The sequence below is a fragment of the Dicentrarchus labrax genome, unplaced genomic scaffold (assembly GCF_905237075.1).
Source record: "Dicentrarchus labrax unplaced genomic scaffold, dlabrax2021, whole genome shotgun sequence".
Classification (NCBI taxonomy): domain Eukaryota; kingdom Metazoa; phylum Chordata; class Actinopteri; family Moronidae; genus Dicentrarchus; species Dicentrarchus labrax.
Window position 1 is genome coordinate 5804688 of NW_026136716.1, and position 20567 is coordinate 5825254.

A 20567-nucleotide genomic window follows, 5' to 3' on the forward strand; every position below is an offset into this window, starting at 1 on the left:
TAAAACTTTTACTTCAAAACTAAAAGTATCTGTCGCCATCTACTGGTCAAAATGAGTAATCAGTCAACTTTGAGCAACAGGTGAAAACAATGCAGTGATGACAGAAACGCATCAGCTCCTCCTGTTTAAATGAGAGCAGTGTGGGCTCACCTGAACTCTACAGAGTTGAACTGGTGAGATTCATGCAGGACCTGCAGCTTTCTTGTCAGACATGGCAGACAGATCTTTATTTCTGAGAGAAGGAGGTCATATCCCATCCGGTCGACAGCTCCACAGGACTCCTCCTTTGCCAGATGTAAAGAGACACCTGGATTTTTCTGATGATGATCCCAGTGAGAGCTGTGAGAATATGGAGGTACATGCAGAGATTGTGCATTATTTCACTGCCTCTGTTCATCAGGCTTTGTCTCATTGGCCTGATATGTAATCCTGTCCTCTTCACCACTTTATCAACAGGCAGGTACTAGAGATGAAGCTAATGACCAAAACAGGACGTTTGATTTCAACACTCTTCAGACAAAAACAGGTTCAGTCTGCGTTTAAGATCCCAGGGAATAAAAACATTCTTGGAAACATACTTTTTATTAATTAGATCTCAAGTATTAATTTGTTGTTTTTTTTTTCTTCATTAAACGTTTTACTCGAATGTTTTTGTTTTTTTTGTTCTCTGAAAACATGTCAGAACCAGATGACTCGAACTCCATGCTGAAAGGGATGACTGGGTATGAACCGACAGAAAGTGACTTGGAGTTTATTGAAAAGATGAAACAAGAGAAACTTCTTAAAAAACTGCAGGTAATTTTGGCTTTTTTCACTGACCGCTTGATTACAATCATGTTCTTTAGTTTCAGTGTGCTGCTGGAATTGGTTCTTCTGTTTTCTGTCCTCAGGGAGACCTGGAAGAGGTGCAGAGGTTGTTACAGAAGGAAACGATGGCCGCAGACCTGGCGTGTGCTTCCCTGGGGAAAGCTCAAGCTGAGCTCAAAAAGGTGGGTCTATCTTAATTCTCTGTTGTATATCCTTGTAGTTGTATATACTTGGGCACATCTGACCTTTTTTATCATTCTAATAACTCTTTTTGAACGTTCAAGCCTGTGGTTGGTACAGGCATTTTTATAAGCATTTTATATTACCCCTGAAATAGCATTATTCTCCAAAAAATGTCTTTCCTTTAAAGATCAACGATGGCATAAATGTATAGTTAAAGATGATGGATCTTTTAAGGTCCTTCCTCTGGCATTTACAGTCTGTTAGATAACAGTGGAAATTCACAAAAAATGTGAGGCAGATTGAAATGCAGTTGAGAAGAAGCTCAAAATTCTCCGGATGAATCTGTTTTTCTGTCAGTTCCCATCCTGTGAAGAACTCACCGAGTGGATGAAGGTGGTGCTCAAAATGACATCGCCATCGGCCGAGTTAACAGACCTGGACGCCAAGTCTCTCCTGGCCATGGTGACCAAAGAAAACGTCCAAAGAGCCATAGAAGAGAAGATGATTGAGATCACACGGCTGGAGAAGATGCTGGCAAACAAGTAAGCTGTGTGCCCTTCTCTTGAGTCACGGTCAATGTCTGTTTATTTTCTTTCTACCTTCCAGTTGGTGATTTGTTTCTATTCCATACGGTAGGAAAAATAACCATGGAGACTAAAAACTGTCTTAAAGTAATAGGTTGATGTTCCTAGCATCAGTTGTACCAGTACTGGGGAGTATTTCTTCAAACCATCTGGCACAGTCAGGTTACAAAAAGAGGGGGAACACAGGGGAAACTGAGTGAAAACATGTTGTGGTTTCCAGTCTTTGTACTAAGTTAACTGGCTGCTGGTGGTAGCTGTGTATTTAACGTACAGACATGAATGACTTGTCTAACTCTGAGCAAATAATTTCACAATGTCGAACTATTCATTCATCCATTCAAGGTCCAGTGTGTAACATTGGGGGAAAATATATTATTCATAACTACTGTATGTTTTCATTATTTTTATAATCATCTGAAAATAAGAATCATTAGGCTCGTTGGAGATGAGCGAGGCCAGGCCGGTTAGATTTGTGTCTGACTTGCTGCTGACATGAGATCGAGGCAGTCGCTCTCCATCGCCTGCAAGACCAAGGGCATGATGGGGAAACGCCTGGCTGTTGTATCATCCTTTTAAGATACTGAAAATCCTTGTGGAGAATTCCTTTTTTATGAAATTTATCTTAAAATACCACACTAGGGGGCAAATATGGGTGTGTAGCCTATGATTTTGTGTCCATTGTACATGTTGTGACATTTTATATACGATAAAATACTAACGGATTCCTCAAAAAACATAGGAGGAAGAAAGAGTTAAAGGAGAGAGAGCAGCTTGAAAAACTAATGGCCAGTCAACAGGTAAGAGAGGCTCCAGCTTATACAACATTTTATTATTGTTAGGCGATTTTTGACTATTTCTATCTGCTTTCAGCTGAACATACGGGCGTTAATGAGCCAGTTAACTGACCTGAAATCCGAACTTGAACAACTAGAGGTGAGAATCTGATTTTATCTTATGTTAAACCCATTAATTTTTGTTTCCACACTTGACTGAATGGGGCAAAAACAATGTAGTAACTGAAGGCTTTTAAGGATTTACTGTACTATTAAAGAAAAATTTGGTTTCCTAGGAAGCTTATAAAGAGATTCAGATCAACACCCAACAAGCACCAGAAAACAACGTGGAAGCGGATACCTCAGAGGAACTACAAGCCACTCGGGGCCAAGCTCAACCTCGAGGAAAGGGGAGAAAAAAAGCTGTATCTACTGAAAAGGTGCAAGACGTAGCAAAAAGTGAATCAACAAAGACGAGTGTGAAAGGTGATCATGCAAAGAAAAACACAAGTGAAACTCTGAAGACAAAACAGAAATCTGGTGCTACGGCAGAGAAGCCAGTAAAGTCGGTTAAAGCAGCCAGAGGGCCACAGAAGAAGAAAGTCATGGAGACAGAATCAAATCCACAAGAGTCTGTACAAGCTGTGAGAGGCCGACGAAAGCCTCCTGGAGCGACTCAGGCTGTAGCTTTACAACCGAAAAATCTAAGCAAAGTGAGAACTGGGGAAGCTCAGTCCACGTCGCAGCAGGCGGCTCCGTCGCGCAGAGGACAGAAAGCTGCTGTGGCTGCAGATGATGCTGGAGAGGAGGCACAAAACTCTGGGCTGAGGAGATCCAAGAGGATTGCCAACAGGAGGTGAATGTTTATGGATGTTTCAGTCCACCACTTTGCTCCTCGCACCACCTTGAGGTTGACGTTTGTGGTTTTCACCGAAATGTCTCCACAACTGCTGACTAAGTGCGGCCTCACAGAGCTGCTAACATGGCCACTACTTGTAAATGTGTGTTGTGTATAATTTGAATGGTGGGGTCAGTCATTCTGGAGAAGATGGCTGATTGCTGAGTCTCAATCAAATCTGCATTTCATGGGAATAAGACTTGATTAGCTATCTTTCTCCAAAATGACTGAAAACACCTTGAGAATCTACAGTGTATCGGCTATTTTTATTTTTACTATGAAAATAAAGGAACCTTAACAAGAGATTCACATCATGAATGAGTGTTCATTGGCACTCTGAAGCTGAACTGTTTCCATTAAGGTGACCATTTTAAATACAATCCTTGCTGTGATGGACACTTGTTTCCCAAAGAGTTTAAATAATGTAAAACTTGATTGTGGGAAAGATCTATCAGCCTGTAAGGAGTTCAAAGGTCAGTCAGTAGCAGCATTGGAGCTTGTCAGCACAGAAGCCGAAACCCTCATGACAAACTTGACTTAAATGTGATGTTTAATTTGTGGTTAAAGGAATTAAACTCTTCTGTGCTATTTTGACTGATTTACCCCTCCAGCACATGACACGAATCACTCTGGAACTTCTACATTTTTATAGATTTTTCTGTAGATTAGTAAAGAAAATCTAATAATATTTGATTGTATTTAACACTAAATGCTTTGATTTGTGAGATATGAAATGTTTCCGAAGCTAAAACCCAATTTCTGCCGGAGCCAACAGACATTTTATCACACCTCATCTCTCTTGTTCATCGTCACCGCTGGGAATGAGTCACGAGCGCTTCTCTCAAGTAGTTCTTGGACGACTCAGTGGCAATTTGGGCGTAACATTGTTAATCTTACATTAACTCCCAATCAATCGGTCTGAGGAGTCGGAGAGGGGGGGAGAAGGAAAAACACCCCACATTTGCTGTCTGAGTCTGCAGTGGGAAAAATGTGTGCTGACAGTTGGAATGTTTCATAGCACCTTCTTAAATTACAAATTAAGTTTGAACTGATGGTCAGATTTGTCTGGCATTTGCCAGGATTTGCTTCACAAACAGCCGTAGTCCTGACAACTGGAGTAACATCTATCTTAAATTCTACAATGTTTTTCCACCTTGGGTCTTGATCCTTGACTTTTTTTCTGCAATCTGGGAGGCTCATTTTCAGTCTGACTGTAATCCCCAGAACCTGATTAGGGATTTCCCTTTCCTCCCCCCCCACACACAACTATGCACGCGCACACACACACACCCCTGATGATTGAGATATTTGTCTGATGGTCAAGCACGATGACCCAGCCAAGACCAAAGTAATACAAGCACAGGGCGGGAATCGTGGATTCATATCCTGCCATTAAGTTTAATAGACTAATATCAATAAAGTCAAATCGCCTCTACTGCAAACTTATTGTGAGCAATGAGTTTACTCTAGGAGGGGTTTAGTTTTGGCTGCAGTGTGTTAATCTCTCCTTTTTTTTGTTCCTTATTATTCCTGTTTTCTTCTCTGTGGCTCAGAGTTTCTCTGCTTGTGTTTGCCAAACCTGGAACCCTGAACTGCTTTTCAGAATCGAGGCATGGGAACGTTCCCTCAAACACGTCAATTTCAGAAATCAGATCTTGTTTACGGAAGGAGTCCAAGCAGACAGCCGGGATCCTGGCCCAAGGAATTGTGGGTCATGGATTATATACAAATTGCTCATGTCTTTCGCCTTGCGGCTGGATAAACTTCCCTCTGTGTTCAGGCACTTATGAAATGTCTTCTCAACATTTTTCCTATTTACAAAATAGTTGTATTGTCTCAGTGGCTTCATTATGTTATTGCACAGTTTAGTATATTAAAGGCAATACATAGAAAAATCTGTAATACCTTTTATAATCTATATATTTTAGTGCTATAATGTGCAAGAACAGACTTAACTGATGATACTTTTACAGCATGCTACTTTATGAATTGTATCAATAATACATTTTGCATGGATGGATTTAGTGTCTGTCAACACTAGGGGGCAGTGCTATGGACCATAACCTCCTGCTGCACACCATTACACTGAGTCTCTTTGACCCTTTTACCCTCCCATTTATAAATATGTAAGTACATTTTGCACGCTTCTGATGAGTTAAACGAGATGAAGTGGAGATAATGTTGCATTTTCAAGTTGTTTCAGAAAGCAGATGCTCACAGGGCACAGTGCTGTAGATGCTCAGATAAATGTGACTTTTGAACACCTTGTGTTGTGTTGAACGTGCATAACTCTCTAAAAGCATTTTATTGCGTTGTGTTTTATTGAGTGCAATTCCTGCAATTTGATAAAATGGTTTCTTTTACTTCCACTTGTTTCAGAGGGAAATACTTTAGTTAGTTATTACCTTACAAATTCAGATTTTTGCACACAAAATGTATAAAGTTCTTATGAAATACTGTTGTAAAGGTAAATGACCCATGTAGACATAAAAGAAAATATGTTTTTAAGGCAAAATGCCAAACACATTGTTACAGCTTTTAATTTTAAGGTTTGGACAAGCATTAAGAAGGTGTCACTGGGTAGCTGGGACTGCATTCCTCACTATTTTATCAATTTTTATGAAGTAATCAATCTATACTATTGATAAAATAATCAGCAAAATGAATCCATAAAGAAAATCATTTGTTGCAGTTTAAAATGAGCTCCACCTCAACCAATTACATTCGTAAAATCCTGCTTTAATATTAATGCATGAGTCAAAATAATCTAATCTTAAGTAAGATTTTAAATTGTGGGACTTCCTCTACTACAAGAATTAGTACTTTTACTGAATTAAAGTATCTGAATACGTCCTCTCATAGAGTTTTATTTTTGTATACATTTACTAAACAGTGTGTTTCTGTTTGTTGTGCAGTTGGGCTACGTGTTAGGTCAGTATGCATCCTCAATGATAGAGATGTGTTTTGATGTAAGATGATGGCCAATGCTTTTGCTATAATACTCACTGGCAATAGTGGAAACAGGTACATTTTATGGTGTGAGGGGGCAAAAGGAACCTGATATATTAGTGTTTGGGTTGTTTTCCTGCTGATTGGGAGGACAGTGAGGGAGAAAGGAACAGTTTGAGAGGCAGTTATGTAGGTTTACCCACACAGAGATATCACATATTCTTGGTCTTGATATTCCCTAAACCAAGAATGATATATGTTTTACAGTATTGTGTGAAATGGAGGGTGGGAATAAGAACCAGGAGAGAAAAACATGTAGCCACATTGTAGTTATTATGCTTTATATTTCACACAGGCATGAAAAATGGTAAAAAAACAAAAAAAACAAGGGACTATATGCGTGTTTCAATACAACCTTTTAAATGCACATGTTTGCTTTCACTCAATATTTACTCTACAGGAATCTTATTTTTCTTGGCTTTTGTCCCAAGGCAAAAATATATATATCTGGGTATCGGCAGGGTTTATCATAAGACACAAATCTTGCCAAAAAAATAAGGGGTGAAGTGTTATTAATGCAAAATAGGGCTAACATCTGTTAAAACACTAGTGTCAAGGTTAGGAGAGCGCCATCCAGCAGCACAACGTCTTTGGTATGACAAAGTTATTTAGTTTCAGACTCTTTTGCGTGCCGTCCTGAATCATCTGTCGTCCCCTGTAACGCTTCTCTGTTTAGCTTGGACGCCATGGCAAGACGGTCCCCAATCCTCTGCCAAGGAAAACCCTGTAAAAATATATTAGTGAGAGCGAGGACTGAGACCAGAGGAGGAGAGGCCTGTGACACATGTACGAGCAGGCGCGCCAAGTCTAGCAAGGCAGGTTTGCGCTCACTAAATGCAGGCAAATCTCAGTGTGGAGGAAAAGTGTGAATCCTGCTGCTCAGCTCTTGGGCCAGTTGCACTAAAAATCTAAACTGAGAGAAAGCAATTCACAAGAGGATACTCCTCTTTGAAGCAGTTTTTGAAGCAGAAAAGATGACCACAGACGCGAACAGGCTTTGGTTTAATCATTAGAGGGAAAGGAAGGAATAATGTGTGACTGCACATTTTTAAGAGTAGAAAGCTGTAAATTCCTAATTCATTTGGAGGTCGACAACTTCAAAAGTGTCACAGCAGCTTATTAAATATGTTATAAATCTGTTACAGAATCTGCAACAAGAGAGCAAAAAGGGCCAAGCTAAAGTCATTTGTTTTGCTCCGTTGAGTGGAATCCACCAGGAAAGGGGAAGACAGGAAGGAAGGGAGTCTTGTAGGTGTTTCGGAAGACACACTGAATAATAAAATGTCGTAGACTAAACATTTGGACAAAGCCTGCATTTGCACAGGCAATTTGTGGATAGTGAACATGTGAACAAGTTCCCAAACACTTTTGTCAAACAAGCATCCACCTCCCTAAACAAGGGTGAAAAAGGCAAGTTCTCCACTGGGAGCAACTTACTGCGTCACCATCAGTTTGTAGGCTCTGTAATGTGTGCAGGCATGACTGAAGTGTTGTCAGTGAGGAAAATATCTGAAAGAACAAGAAATCTGATGGCTTTTTGTAGCCTGAGAAAGACTTTAAAGTTTCATTTACTCTCTGACTTCTTATTTCTAGAAGTATCTTTGGGCATCAAAGCTTTTACAGGACACAGTCTTCAGCATTATACTGACACATATCACAAATACAAAAACAGTTTTCAAAATGCATTTCTCTCGGTAACTAGTAATGTAATACATTTTGTAACAAAGTTTTCAAATTAAATAACGTAATTACAGTTACTGAAATTTAAATGGGTTCATTACTTGGTTTTCCGGTTATTTATTAACTAACTACTGGAGCAAAGCTCTGTTAATGTTTACTAACCAGGACAATAAGTGTAGTTTACAGGTGGGAATATAAATAGCTAGATAAATTTGTCTTTGCATGCAGCAACTTTAAAGTAATACAGCTGACAGCTGTGTGGATTAATAAGAGAACTGAAGCAGTAATGTATAAGTTACTTTCCCTAGTAACTAATTACTTTTATATGCAGAAAATGAATAAAGTAATTCAATTGTTTTTGAGAGAAGTAACTAGAAACTGTAACTAACTACTATTTTTCAGTTACTTGCCCAATTTTATTCCCATTTTATTAAGTACCTTTCATGACCCTCTGTGTCTGTGAATCCATCACATCAGCTTCCCTGGTAAAGGACATCTGCGTTTCAACGTCTGTGGTGGTCTGAATAAGGCACATTCTTTAACCTGACATTAGGATGTCCACAATAGGCCAGCAGTTTTTTGAGCAGCTCATGTGAAAAATACCATAAATACCAGTAGCTCTAAAAAGGAAGCCAACTGCCTCCCCACACACCTGCAGTCAGTTAGTCCCTCTGCCTGCTGTATCTCATGTAATAGACTCAAGTTTACTTCAATCAGCTGAGCCTGAATTCTCACACGCAGGATGACTTGAATCGACTGTACAACGCGATGCATGCCAGGCAGTATTAGACCATGTCTATCTCATTGTGTGTCCCATCACAAAAGCCATCAAATGTGTAGATTGTTGTCAGATGTTGCATTTTAAAATCTTTTTTTTACTGACAATCAAACATTTGCATTAAAATCCTCAGTAAAAAGCTGCACAGTTTCTGCATCCTTAGACCTTAAATGCATCCCCCCTTCTCTCCTCCCCCAAAAAAGACCTGCATTATGAAACTAAGGTATTTAATTATAGTTAATAATTAGTAGCAGATGTCATTTATCAGTAAAATTACATAGTGGAACATTCAGAGCAGCTTCACAATAGGAAACAGATAGCACATTATATAGCAGCTGTTGACAATGATTGACACATATTTTGAAGTTTTTGTATTGCATTATAGTTATAGACAATTAAACATAATTTCAGTCCTAATTTACCAAAATCAAACAGGAGCTCTAGACTTTGTGCATGGGAACCATGACTGTTATACAGCGTCCGTATATCTGAGACAGGCGGGAAAACTTGTGACTCTTTGGATTTAGTGTCTGTAATGGGTTCTCAGCAACGTCCTTCTCAGTCAACACAGACTGTGTCTCCGCATGTGACCAAATCGAGCCAATAAAAACTTGTCCCCCTGGCAAATGAAGAGAGAGCGCGCTCAGGCCGTCAAAGCTGGACAAACATGGTCTAGCTGCTGAGGAGGCACAGACCCACTGCGAAGACCAACAGTAGTCTTCTGCCTTTCCTTTTCTGGCCTGGCTACGTTCTTATTATTACTCCGTCTCTGTTTAGACTCGGTCTTTCTCTCACAGTCCTTATTCCTCGTCTTTGAAATGACACTGAAATGACGCTGCCAGAATCCTCAGCGTGATGTGAGGCAGGTTGAGATTAATACATCAACACTGTAGCTGTTGTGAGACGTAATAGAGTTGATAAAGTCTCCCAGAGACTGCTGACTTCAGCTGTTTCCATTGCTGGAAGTCATTTCGCTGGATGTTAAAAAACAGTGAAATGTCAGTGAAGAGGTCAAATACTTACATTCTTTCGTATTTAAGGGCTATAAGGTGTCCAGTCGGGCCTCCCACCAGCATAAATTAAGACACATTTTTATTGTAAAGATTAGAAAGTTTTTCAAAAGAGGCCGTAGTAATCATGACCTTTCTCTGTCAGGAGCACAGGAGGAAGAAGTGACCACAATTGTTGCTTTTGTGTGTAAACCTAAGCAAACCGAGAGAATAAGTTGAATGTGTCGATCTGTAAGTTTTATGGGAGCTCTGCAGATATGCCAGATATCCAGGTGTGAGTGTCTTTACTACAAGGAAGCAAAATCTTACTAATTACCCGTTTTTGGTGATAAAATCGTGACAAAACTCACACACACTGCACTAATCCACACTCAGGCATCAGTGTCTCTGCCTGTGTGGCAAAAGAAAAGGCTGCGGTCAGTTCACTCTGCTCCTCAGAGGAATGCTGGGAATTGTTTGCACTGTCTGCTTCCACTTCTACTGCTTCTGGATTTTTTGTTTCTGGATGCAAACACACTCCTTTTTTGCCTGTCAAGAAATGTACGCATGTGTGTTTTAAGATGCACCCTGCAGAGAGCACAGTGGCTTCGACGTTATGGCTGCAGCCTGTTTGTCTTAATGGTGTCTGAGAAGCTTGAAGCTAGAGTGAGAGTGTGTGTGTGTGTGTGTGTGTGTGTGTGTGTGTGTGTGTGTACGAGGATGGAAGTGCCCTGGTCTGGTTGGCGAGGCGTAAAAGTGAGCCTGTTTGGAAGATTTTAATGCAAATATTTTGCCAAGCGCAGAAATGAAACAGGGCTTTGTGGCTTCATCTGACACACAAGCAGGAAGGAATTTTATTTTTTATTTTTTTTTGCCTCAATCACGTGCGCAACAAAGCATTTCTGCTCAACATCACGCTCTCACATTCGACAAAAGTTCCCGAAAACACATGACAAAACTCTCTAAGGGTACGCTCAACTGTTTCACAACATGGGGCCAAAATACCTGTGGTTCGGTACTCTTGGTACTTCAAAGTGTGTAATGTGCACTGCAATTTACCCACAGAGGAGGTGGCTGTAAATTCTCACCCACCCACTACAGCATGACCTACAGAAAGGCAAAGGAATCCATCATTTATGTGAAAATGATCCCTTAATTAGTCTGGACAGCTCTGACAGTCATGTTTCATGGAAAGGAGGCAGGATTTTGGCTCATTGTGGAGTTTTTTAGGCTATTATATTTCCTACCTTTGCCTCCAACGGTGTGAATGTCAGACAGCTGCCATTCCTGACTCTGGAGAACCCACATGAGCTCGTTCACATTGCAAAATGAAAAGAAGTGTGCACGCACTTCTTGTGAATTAATTAAAAGAATTTTGGGTGTGCATAAACAGCGTGTACTGGAGATTTAACTTGCTTGTCGTATAGTGGCTTGTTTTGTTTGTGGCAAAAGGGATACTTGAAGAAAGCTATATTGGTGCAGAGCAGGATTATATAAATTGGCTTCTTTCATTTTTAGACTCACTGGTTTATTTTATTCCCTCAAAGGTGACCTCTGTTGAGATGGTTTTGAATCGGTCAACAGTGCCAATCTATTTGATGAAATTAACCAAAGTTAATGTGACTCTGGCAGTTAAATACAACTTATTAGTACAACTTATTAAAAGAATTTTAGTAACATGTCAGTAGTAGAGACATGCCTCTAAATCTTTCAACAAATCATTGAAAAAAATATATTTCATGCATTTTACACAGTGATGGAAAGTAGATTTACTCAAGTACTTTACAACTTTGAGGTATTTGTACTTTGAGTATTTCAATTTAAGCAACTTTACGGTTCTACCCCTCTGCATCTCAGAGGGAAACATTGTACATTTTACTTTTACTTACAGATTCCAATTTTTCATACCCCTGTCCATGGGAAACCATGTATCTCCAAATGTGTTGATTTTTAATGTTAGTGATAAACTGAAGGATGAAGTGTTCCTTTTTAAGGGGTTGAGGTAATTCTCCTACTTCTAAAGTAATAATAAACTGTCTAAATAACCCCTTGAGTTAGCTGGAAAATGTGTCATCACAACGCTGAAAACAGAGCTGTTTTTCTGTAGATTAAACAACCCAACAGTATATAAAGTAGTTAAAATTAGCTCAACCTTAAACGTTAATGCAGCAGTACAACACTTAAGTGTTTCTATTTCTTTTTGGAAACATACACCGTTACCCAGAATGTATGTTCAATGAGGCCACTATGAGACAAATATGCTTCTTATTAATCTGTCTTATATTTAGCCGTATTAAGTTTGAGTGTGGGAATGCAGCGTTCAACACTTGTCTGCTGTTCAAAGAAAACATTTATTCGATCCCCTGGACATGACTTCTCATTGCAGGCTAATTCCTGAATCCACACTGTAATGCTCTGCTAATACTACCAAAGGTACTGCTATTAAACTCGTGTTTATGTTCTGTTTCATGCCGTCTGGATCCTTTTAAAATTGCATTGCATGAGGAAGGTGAAAGACTCACATCTTTGTGTTAAAACCTTTATTGCTGAATAATTTCTGGTCTTTTGCTGGCAACTTTTTAAATTAATTACTAAATCCAAGCCATTATATACAGTACGGTAATTATAAGGCAAAGTGTTGCATGCCATGATCATAAATGAATAAAAAAGACCAGTTGTATTTTAAAGTTAAATAAACATTTTAAATATTTCTTAAATATTTTTCACCAGCTTTGTTTCCCTTTATTTCCCAGGACAGCTTGAGAGATGGACAGGAAAAATGACACACTGCCACAGCAAGGACTCAACCCTTACCAGCTCCGTCAGGTGAGACACGATGGCGCCCCTCCTGTTCACTCTTATCAAGGTAGCCAACTTTTGTGTTTGTAACATTGTCTGTTGACATCGAGCTTGAACACTAATATTGTGTCAACCTCCAGAGCAACATTAGCATTGCTGAATCTTCTCCTGAGTGAGGTCGCAGCACGCCTCCAGACACTCAGTTAGCACAAAGCGAGAGAGAGGAGAGGATTGGAGTGGGCTGTTGGGTGGGTGTGATGAGAATCATGAGTGTATATTGAGACACCTGTCTGGTCTAAGTCAAACAGCATTCGCATGAGAAACTCAACATGAGGCCCCGACATATCGGTCTGAAAAACTTATGACCCAAAACTGACAAAGAGTAAAACTGAGTGATAGATGTAGGACTAGGCTAAGGTGTACTCACAAATGTGTATGTACATATACATCCTGCTTGACACTTTAACTGCATAACCTAAGAAGTGTAAATGGTGCCCCTTTAAAGCACAGAGGGGGAAATGCTTTTGAGCTCTAAGGGCACTCTCAAACTTTTGTCCCAAACCCAGTGGGCCCAGACTTTGGCCAGACTGTGGACCAGATGGACAGACAATGACTCAGCTGCTTTTCAAGCTGTGAGCAAGCTCTTCCTTTTTTGGATCCACCTAAAAACTGATTAATCTACTTCCCACCGTCAAACACCGGGGGTTTCCAGTCCACACATATCTGGCCCCCGTTCCAAGGGCAGCAGAGGAATGAAATGCAAACCAAAGAGTTTGGCTCAAACTTGCAGCCAAATAAATAAAACATTTGAGAGGGAGTCTCTCCCAAAGCTGTGGTATTCTCTCGTATACATGCAGTAATCCTGATGGACAGAAATTACCTTCATGTCCAAGGCCGATGAAGTGTGCACTCAGAGAGTCAGATGACAACATAATGTGGATGAAAGAGGGGAAAGTGCTATAATTCTGTGCATATGTTTTGGAAAAGATACGACTAAAGAGTTCAGTTTAGGTATAATTAGAGGCCATGAATGTTTATTTCTAAAACATTAAAGAGTAGAAATAATTGAGTCCCAACTGATTTGAAGACTTAAATTCTTCCAGAATATAGACTGTTATAACTAAATGTCCTTATCCTGTGATTATATTAATGAATATGCAGCAATATGGACCATTCATTTCACTATAATGTCATCCTTTCCAATAAAAATACACTTGACAAATGCATGAAATTATTTAAAATGTTTACAAAGTTGTGTATGTAGTCTTAAAGTCTAAGTACTCTTTAAATGTGTACATGAGTATTACTGAAAGTGACACATTCTTCCGGTACTTTTAATCTTATTACTGTCTAGTCCGGTCAAATTTATTTATAAAGGGTTTTTGGCAGGGTGTGTTCAGGTGTGTGTGTGTGTGTGTGTGTGTGTGTGTGTGTGTGTGTGTGTGTGTGTGTGTTCAGGTGTGTGTGTGTGTGTGTGCGCGCATCAGGCAGCAGCCAGGCAGTGTGTAGGAGTTTATGACTGACTGAAAAAGTAAACATTTATAAATCATATTCGCCATTTTCATAATGTAATTACTCTAATCCTGTTCCTTCCCAGAAACACAGGCCATAAAACTGCACACAGTTGTTCTATTGATGGGAATACCTGCAGGAACTGGGTGGGTGGTTTCTCTTTATGAAGTCTTTGTGCACAAAGTTTCACTGGAGTTCAAAATAATGCACGTTGACAATATATTATGTATTTCTATAAACTCTGGGTTGAATAAAAAGCACTTCTGTGTTAAGCTGGAAATATCGGAGCTGTCTTGGACGTTGAAGTCAGAAACTGACAATTATGCTAATTTCTTTATACATGGCATGCAACCGCTATTGAGTTGCATTATGGGACGTGTAAGATGCTGGATTTTTGGATACTAGGGACTAAATGTCAAGATATCTCAGCCTCTGCAGCCTCAACTTTGACTGTTGACGCTTGACTTTCTGTTTTTAATATCTGACTCTGGCGTGTCCTCAAACTTTATGGAAATTTATTAGAGATGAAAAAAACACATCTGAAAACCTTTAAGTCCTATCCAAAATTAGATTTTGCTGGTCTGCTTTGCATTTCTGCACCTGTTTTGTTGTTGTACAGTGTGTTTTCTTTTAGAGTAGAATTTTATTTCCAATCAATCCAGAATTTAAAGGCTAATAATAAGTTCTCTGCCTGTCTCTGGGGCTGCATTATGGGAAATTCAGAAGGTCAATAATGCCATTGTTAGGCGAGGAATTTTTGATTGAGTGAGTATATAAAAAAGTTAATAACGACACTTCTGGAAACATTTTACATCACAAAATGATAGTATCTAACAGTGTAACAGATTGTAAAATGACCCTGCGATACTCCCAGAACCGAAGCTAACCCAACCATTTACTTTAGGCAGAAAATAGGCGTGAAATATTACATTTTTCCTGGTCTGCTTAAAGTTAGATGATTGCGTCAAACTTAGGAAAACATCCACACAGGGATCCTTACACATTCCACACGTTAACATGTTTCCAGTGCAGTGACAGACAAAACAAGAAAGGGGGCTTACAGCACTTTTGCCCTCATACAACCCTGCTTTTTCTGCCTTCACTGCACACTTAATGACCACAGGAAATGTTGGTAAAGGCAGTTAGTGGCTAATGATCCTTTTCCTGTGATATCACGTGGAACTGGCTCACTTTTGTTTGCTCTGTAATTGGCCTGACTTCACCGAAAAGGAAAACATGCGATGACAAAATGAATAAACGGTATTCTGTTGCCTTTCCAGAGGTGGCACGACCACTCTTATGTCTTATGTTTTCACAAGCTGCCATGAATGGCTCACTCACGGTGAGATGCTAATGATAACATTAGACCTTCTGAGCAATTATTGTTTTTTAAAAAGCAGGTTTGGTGTTTGTGAGGGTTCTTTCTTTTCTCAAAAAGCTTACCACACTCTACTGTAAATTAAAGCTAAAAAAAACATTATTAAAGTGACAACAGTGTTTCAGTCTGTTTGGCTACAAAAGTTTCTTTGGTGTTCTGTGCCACCATGAAAATATGTTTGATCTCACAAGCACATGTGTTGCTGTTCATCAGAAACAGATTTCTTGTGATTTAATAAAAATCACACTCTTGGAAATACAGTAAGACCGCTGTGACCCTGTCTCTGAACTCTGGTGTTCAGAGGCAGAAGGTAGAGGTTTGGAGCTTAAGGTGTGGTTTGGTCAACCATGTTTTTTTTAGCCACACTGGCATTGGTTAGACCAATGTCTGGTCAGTCCAACTATTGACTGGATATTGGACTATTGGTGATCCCCTGACTTTCCGTCTAGCACCACTGTTGGATGGATTTCCATAATATTTGATTAATAATTTGTCCAATACTGGAGCCTGACCAAATACCTGCAAGCTAATTCATCATCAGCCAGTGTTGGCATGCCAAAAAGCTAAACATAGACATTTTACCTGCTTACCGTCTTCACATTATGACTTTTAGCATACTGACTTTAAGCTCAAAAGCACTGTACAGCCTCACAGAGCCACTGGCATAACTGTTGATGTTTCAGCCAATTAAGCTGTCTCATGATTTCATTCCACTGCTATCTGTCACTCACTTGTGCCAGTTACAATAAGACACACTCAAGAGCTCAAAGGAAAAGTGAGAGGGCTAAATGATTTTCTTTGAAGAATGCCTTTGCCAGACCTTGTGCTTTTAACACAGCCCTGCTGGCTTTAATGAAGGGATGAAGACAATCTGTCGTCTCCAGAACCTTTTGTATCCGGTTGCTCCGAGCTCGCTGTCCCTCTGCCAAGCTCTCAAACCTTCCACCAAAGATGGAGAGGAACATTCGAGTTGCAGCCCCGAATCAAAGCGGGCTCTGAGACGACCGGATTAACAGCCAGACAGAAAAATTCAGAGGTGGTCATGAGAGAGCAAACAGCTCGTCACCACATTAAGTAACTGGTTCCAGCAGGAATCAGCTTGTTTCACTGTGAGGAAGTACTCCAGACAGTGTTGACTGATGCATAACCTTTACTTTGTTCACCATATGTACGTTTTGACTGGAAACGTATACATAGTTCTGCCTCATCGCATTAGGACCATTAGCCTTCTTGCCCCGAAGCTGTAACTGGTATTTAGTTTGCATCGTTTCATGCAATGACATCATGTAACCACAGTCAAGACCCGCATCTGTTGACGACTAAAGTCTTTTGGAGCCAAAAAATTGAAAGTGCACTCCACACAGGACAAAAAACAGATCCAGAATGTAAGACCGAGTTCTGTTAGCCATTTACAAATTAGTGCATGTACACGTGCATGCACATCAAACATGGGAGACTCGAGTTGTAGGGAAAGTTTAAAGATGTCAAATTTCCACTTTGGCAAGGTTCCAAACAGAGGTGACAACAGGAAATCCCTCCATATAAGCTTCATGTATGAACATTTCGTGCTGGCAAGGCAGGAAATCCAGTGAGAGCTCATAAATCTCTCCACAAGGCTTTGGGGTTAATCGTAGTCGAAGGCCTGTATGATGGATGAGGACTCAGAGGTACAGTATGTGTTTCTGCTGTTGTATTTCTCAGATTTACATCTGACTGTCTGGCAGTTTGAGGGGTATTAAAAAGTGTATAAATGGGATAATCTTCCTTTTTGTGCAGATACTTTTTGAGTCATGCATGTATTTTGCAAGGATTGCATAACCTCCGAACCTCCTCCGATATGGCTGCTACACAGCTGTCAAGTTTTTAGGCAGGCAGATTTACCACTTAAAATTTAAACAATGGGTCTATGATTTCACACAGAGGCAGACAAAAGCAGACTCATTTTGTAGCTACCTACCTATTTAGGCCAAGGTTTGTTCAAAGAGTTAAAGGCGCCAACCTCTGGCTGACTTTTTGTTTCAAGCTGACTTATTTTAAAATAAGAACCCTGTAAAAGAGATCTTAAATATGCACTCGATGGCCATATGCATACTCTATGAAAGTCCAATAACTAGCAGGATAGAGCGGCTAACATTATCTTAAACTCACTCAGATACAATGGAGAAATACTATACAGTGAATACGCTAGTTATGATTATTATTAAAAATGTTCTCATGTTCAAAAGAAAGATTACATTGTCGTTATTTGTCAAAAAGTAGAAATGAGGCCTTGGGAAAAAAACTGGAACTATAACTCACTGAAATGCAAAGAAAGAAAAACTCTGTTCTTAATTTTTATTTACAGACACATTTGCCAAGTCAGTGGTCACATTTTACAAAACCTGACTTACTGGTTGCTTGTGAAATAGGTCATTGGCTCCAGTCTGAATTCTCACACTTTTCCAGGGATCTATAATAAAATGCCTGCACACAAATTTTAACCACAGTCTCTCAACACAAAACTTGAAGCTTTAACATTTTTCACAGCTGATCCTTTTTTCCCATCCTCACTGCTATGGTCAATGACTTCCTGAGTCCTTTCTCTACCAAACAACCAAGAGTTAGCCTACGCTGGAGGAAGGGGAACGTCTGCATTTTTCTGAGTCGTTAGGTGACTTTATGAGATGTTCTAACAGACGGGTCCAAAATCGACAGCTGTGGGTCAGCTAGAAGAAAAAAACTCAGGCAATGTGAACAGAAGCTAAGAGAGGTACTCAAATCTGTGGTGGCAGAACTGGAGCCAGGGTACTCAAATTTTGTTCCCTTCTCCAACATCTGGGTCTTGTCTTTCCTTTGAGAAATGCACACTGAACAAACAACCGTACTCTGAAACCCTTTGAGGCATCAGAGTGAAGGTTTAAATCTGGTCTTTGGGCCTCAGTTTGGAAAGCTGTACTCCAAGATATAGTTGTGTCAAATGCATGATCATACTGCTGTGAAAACCATGTAGATCAATTTCAGGAACATTTGTGGTGCGTCTCTGTGGACAGTCACCACTTTGGTTCCAGACTGAAATATCTTAACTATTGGATGATTTGCCATACAATTTTATACATTTATGTCCCCATTAGGACGAAATAACTTTGGTGATCCCTTAACTCATCCTCTGTCGTGACATGTGTGTGCATGGCTGTTGACTCCTAAGTCTTGGACGCATCTGCAGAACTTCTTGGTATTTATTTTGGCGCCAATTCTTTTCTTGTATTCTGATCAGTCGAGGGTGTTATTTTATTAATATCTTAAAATTTACATGATTGTTTCTTCGTTTTGAATTTTATCGTGAAGTATTTGAACATGGGTTGTAAGCAAGGCAATAAGCTTTAGGAATCACCATTAAAAGAAACAAGCAGTAGTGAGGTGATCAAGGAAAAAATACACAATGTGTATGACATGACCTCCTGTTATCCTTGAATATTCATGTCAGAGAGAGGTGCCAGAAAAATAAATAAAAAGAGTGCCTCCATTGACAGTATTTTGCGTCCACAAAGAGTTGATTTTTTGTTTCCGATGTCCACTTCACTTAATTTCAGTGTTTTGTTGGTTTGGAGCACAGCATATTTCGAAAAAAAATGCCCACAAACAAATTATATTTATGTTGATTAATCACATTTCAGTCAGTCGCATGGAAGCCATTTCATAGCTGCTGCAGCATTAGAGAAAGTTAGGGCTGTTTGACACAGTAGGCTTTAAGTTTGAGAAGGATGCCCATGCACAGTGCCGATGTTTGTATTTTCTGTAGACCAAAATTTCAGCAAATAACATGAGAAGTGGTACCTAGTGAAACAGCACATACAAAACCAAACTCATGCTATTGTAACAGTGCATTCACCTGTTAGCATTACTCATGACTACAAGCTGCCAATCCCCAGATGAAAGAAAGTTGATTGAGGAGCAGGAAACAGGGAGTAATAAGAAGTCATTGCCAAGGTTGTCTGCGTTTTTCACGTTGCTGCGGCAACTTGGCCTTGACATCTGAGTCGCAGGTTAATAACATGAACAGGAAGTCTGCATGCAGACAGGTATGAGGTCAGTGTTTCCACACAGCTGACTACTTGTTGTTCTCTCTGGTGTCTGTTGGGAACACAGTTTGCTGCTCTGGACTTCATTAAATTGAAAGTGATGACTGCGAGATGGACAATGAAAACTGAAGAATAGGTTAATCTATTAGAAGTTTCTAGGTGAATAAGGGACAAAAGAATGGCGTGACTGTCTTTTCTGTCCATGTTAACTGACCAGTAAGTGAAGTCATGACTATTTGCACTGTAAATTACTTTAACAAGCACAAATTAGCTCAGTGAATTTCAGCACAAAGAAACTGTCAGTAAAATCAGTCAAGGGGGAAACCAAAATGTTTTCTTTATAAGCAATCCCTGCATGGGGATAACATGTTAAAAGAACTGAAATAGCAACATAAACAAAAACACAAAGAATAATTCCTCAAATGTGAACCAGCTGTTGCGAGTGTGAATGTGTTCCCATATGTCTCTGCTTGTTACTTCCACACAGTGAAGGATCTGAACAAAAGCTAAATATTTTTGACATTTTGCACCCACAGCTCTGGAGAATAGTGCAAACCAGTGTTGCCAGATTGGGCAGTGGCTACTTTTTCTTTAATGATGTGGGTATAAAATGATTTGAGCAGGTTCATAATAACTTTTTGGCCAGTTTCCACCAACAAAAAGTTACATTGAATAAAGTGTCCCCTCCTCTTATCTGAGTAAGTTAAATTGGCTTAGACTGATCACCGTTAAAACTCTTTTAATATTTAATGTAAAATGATCTTAAAGTTGTATTTTATTTAAGTAATGTTTAATTGTTATAACTTTTATTTTGAGTTTGCCTTTAACTCAGCCTAACTCCTCCCATTTGGTATGTTCATCTTGACTTTCATTGGCAGACCGTTGATTCTAACTTTACTTTCCATGGCTACTTTCAGTGTTACCTCTTATAAACATCTACCTGCCAAAGCCTGAGATAAAAGGTTTTCTTGAATCATCAATTTTAGCCACTTGGGTTTAGACTGAAAACAAATATTGGATGCATTGTCATGAATTTGGCAGCATATATTCATAGGCCCCAGATGAAGAATCCTAATGACTGTGGTGATCCCCTGAACCTTCCTGTAGCGCCACCAGCAG

General features: G+C 39.6%; 2 protein-coding genes across 2 annotated transcripts in view; both read left to right on the forward strand.

The window, feature by feature from the left end:
- si:dkeyp-34c12.1 (uncharacterized protein LOC570187 homolog) lies at positions 1 to 3548 on the forward strand. Its single transcript, XM_051427428.1, has 8 exons — positions 1 to 355; positions 457 to 526; positions 683 to 795; positions 891 to 989; positions 1348 to 1532; positions 2314 to 2371; positions 2445 to 2507; positions 2644 to 3548. The coding sequence occupies exons 1-8, from the start codon at positions 212 to 214 to the stop codon at positions 3205 to 3207; spliced, it is 1296 nt and encodes a 431-aa protein (XP_051283388.1). The 5' UTR covers positions 1 to 211; the 3' UTR covers positions 3208 to 3548.
- An 8907-nt stretch (positions 3549 to 12455) lies between these two features.
- Positions 12456 to 20567, forward strand: part of col8a1b (collagen, type VIII, alpha 1b) — a 28495-nt gene continuing 20383 nt past the window's right edge. Inside the window, exon 1 of the mRNA XM_051427418.1 lies at positions 12456 to 12527. The gene's annotated coding sequence lies outside the window, so the exon portion shown is untranslated. The remainder of the gene's footprint in view (positions 12528 to 20567) is intronic.

What these genes read in the sequence shown, in the direction of transcription:
- si:dkeyp-34c12.1 (XM_051427428.1), top strand. Translation starts at nt 212, where the DNA reads ATGGCAGACAGATCTTTATTTCTGAGAGAAGGAGGTCATATCCCATCC. An exon ending in AGAGCTGTGAGAATATGGAG is followed by an intron (nt 356 to 456) that starts GTACATGCAGAG and finishes CTTTATCAACAG; the next exon opens with GCAGGTACTAGAGATGAAGC. An exon ending in AACTTCTTAAAAAACTGCAG is followed by an intron (nt 796 to 890) that starts GTAATTTTGGCT and finishes TTCTGTCCTCAG; the next exon opens with GGAGACCTGGAAGAGGTGCA.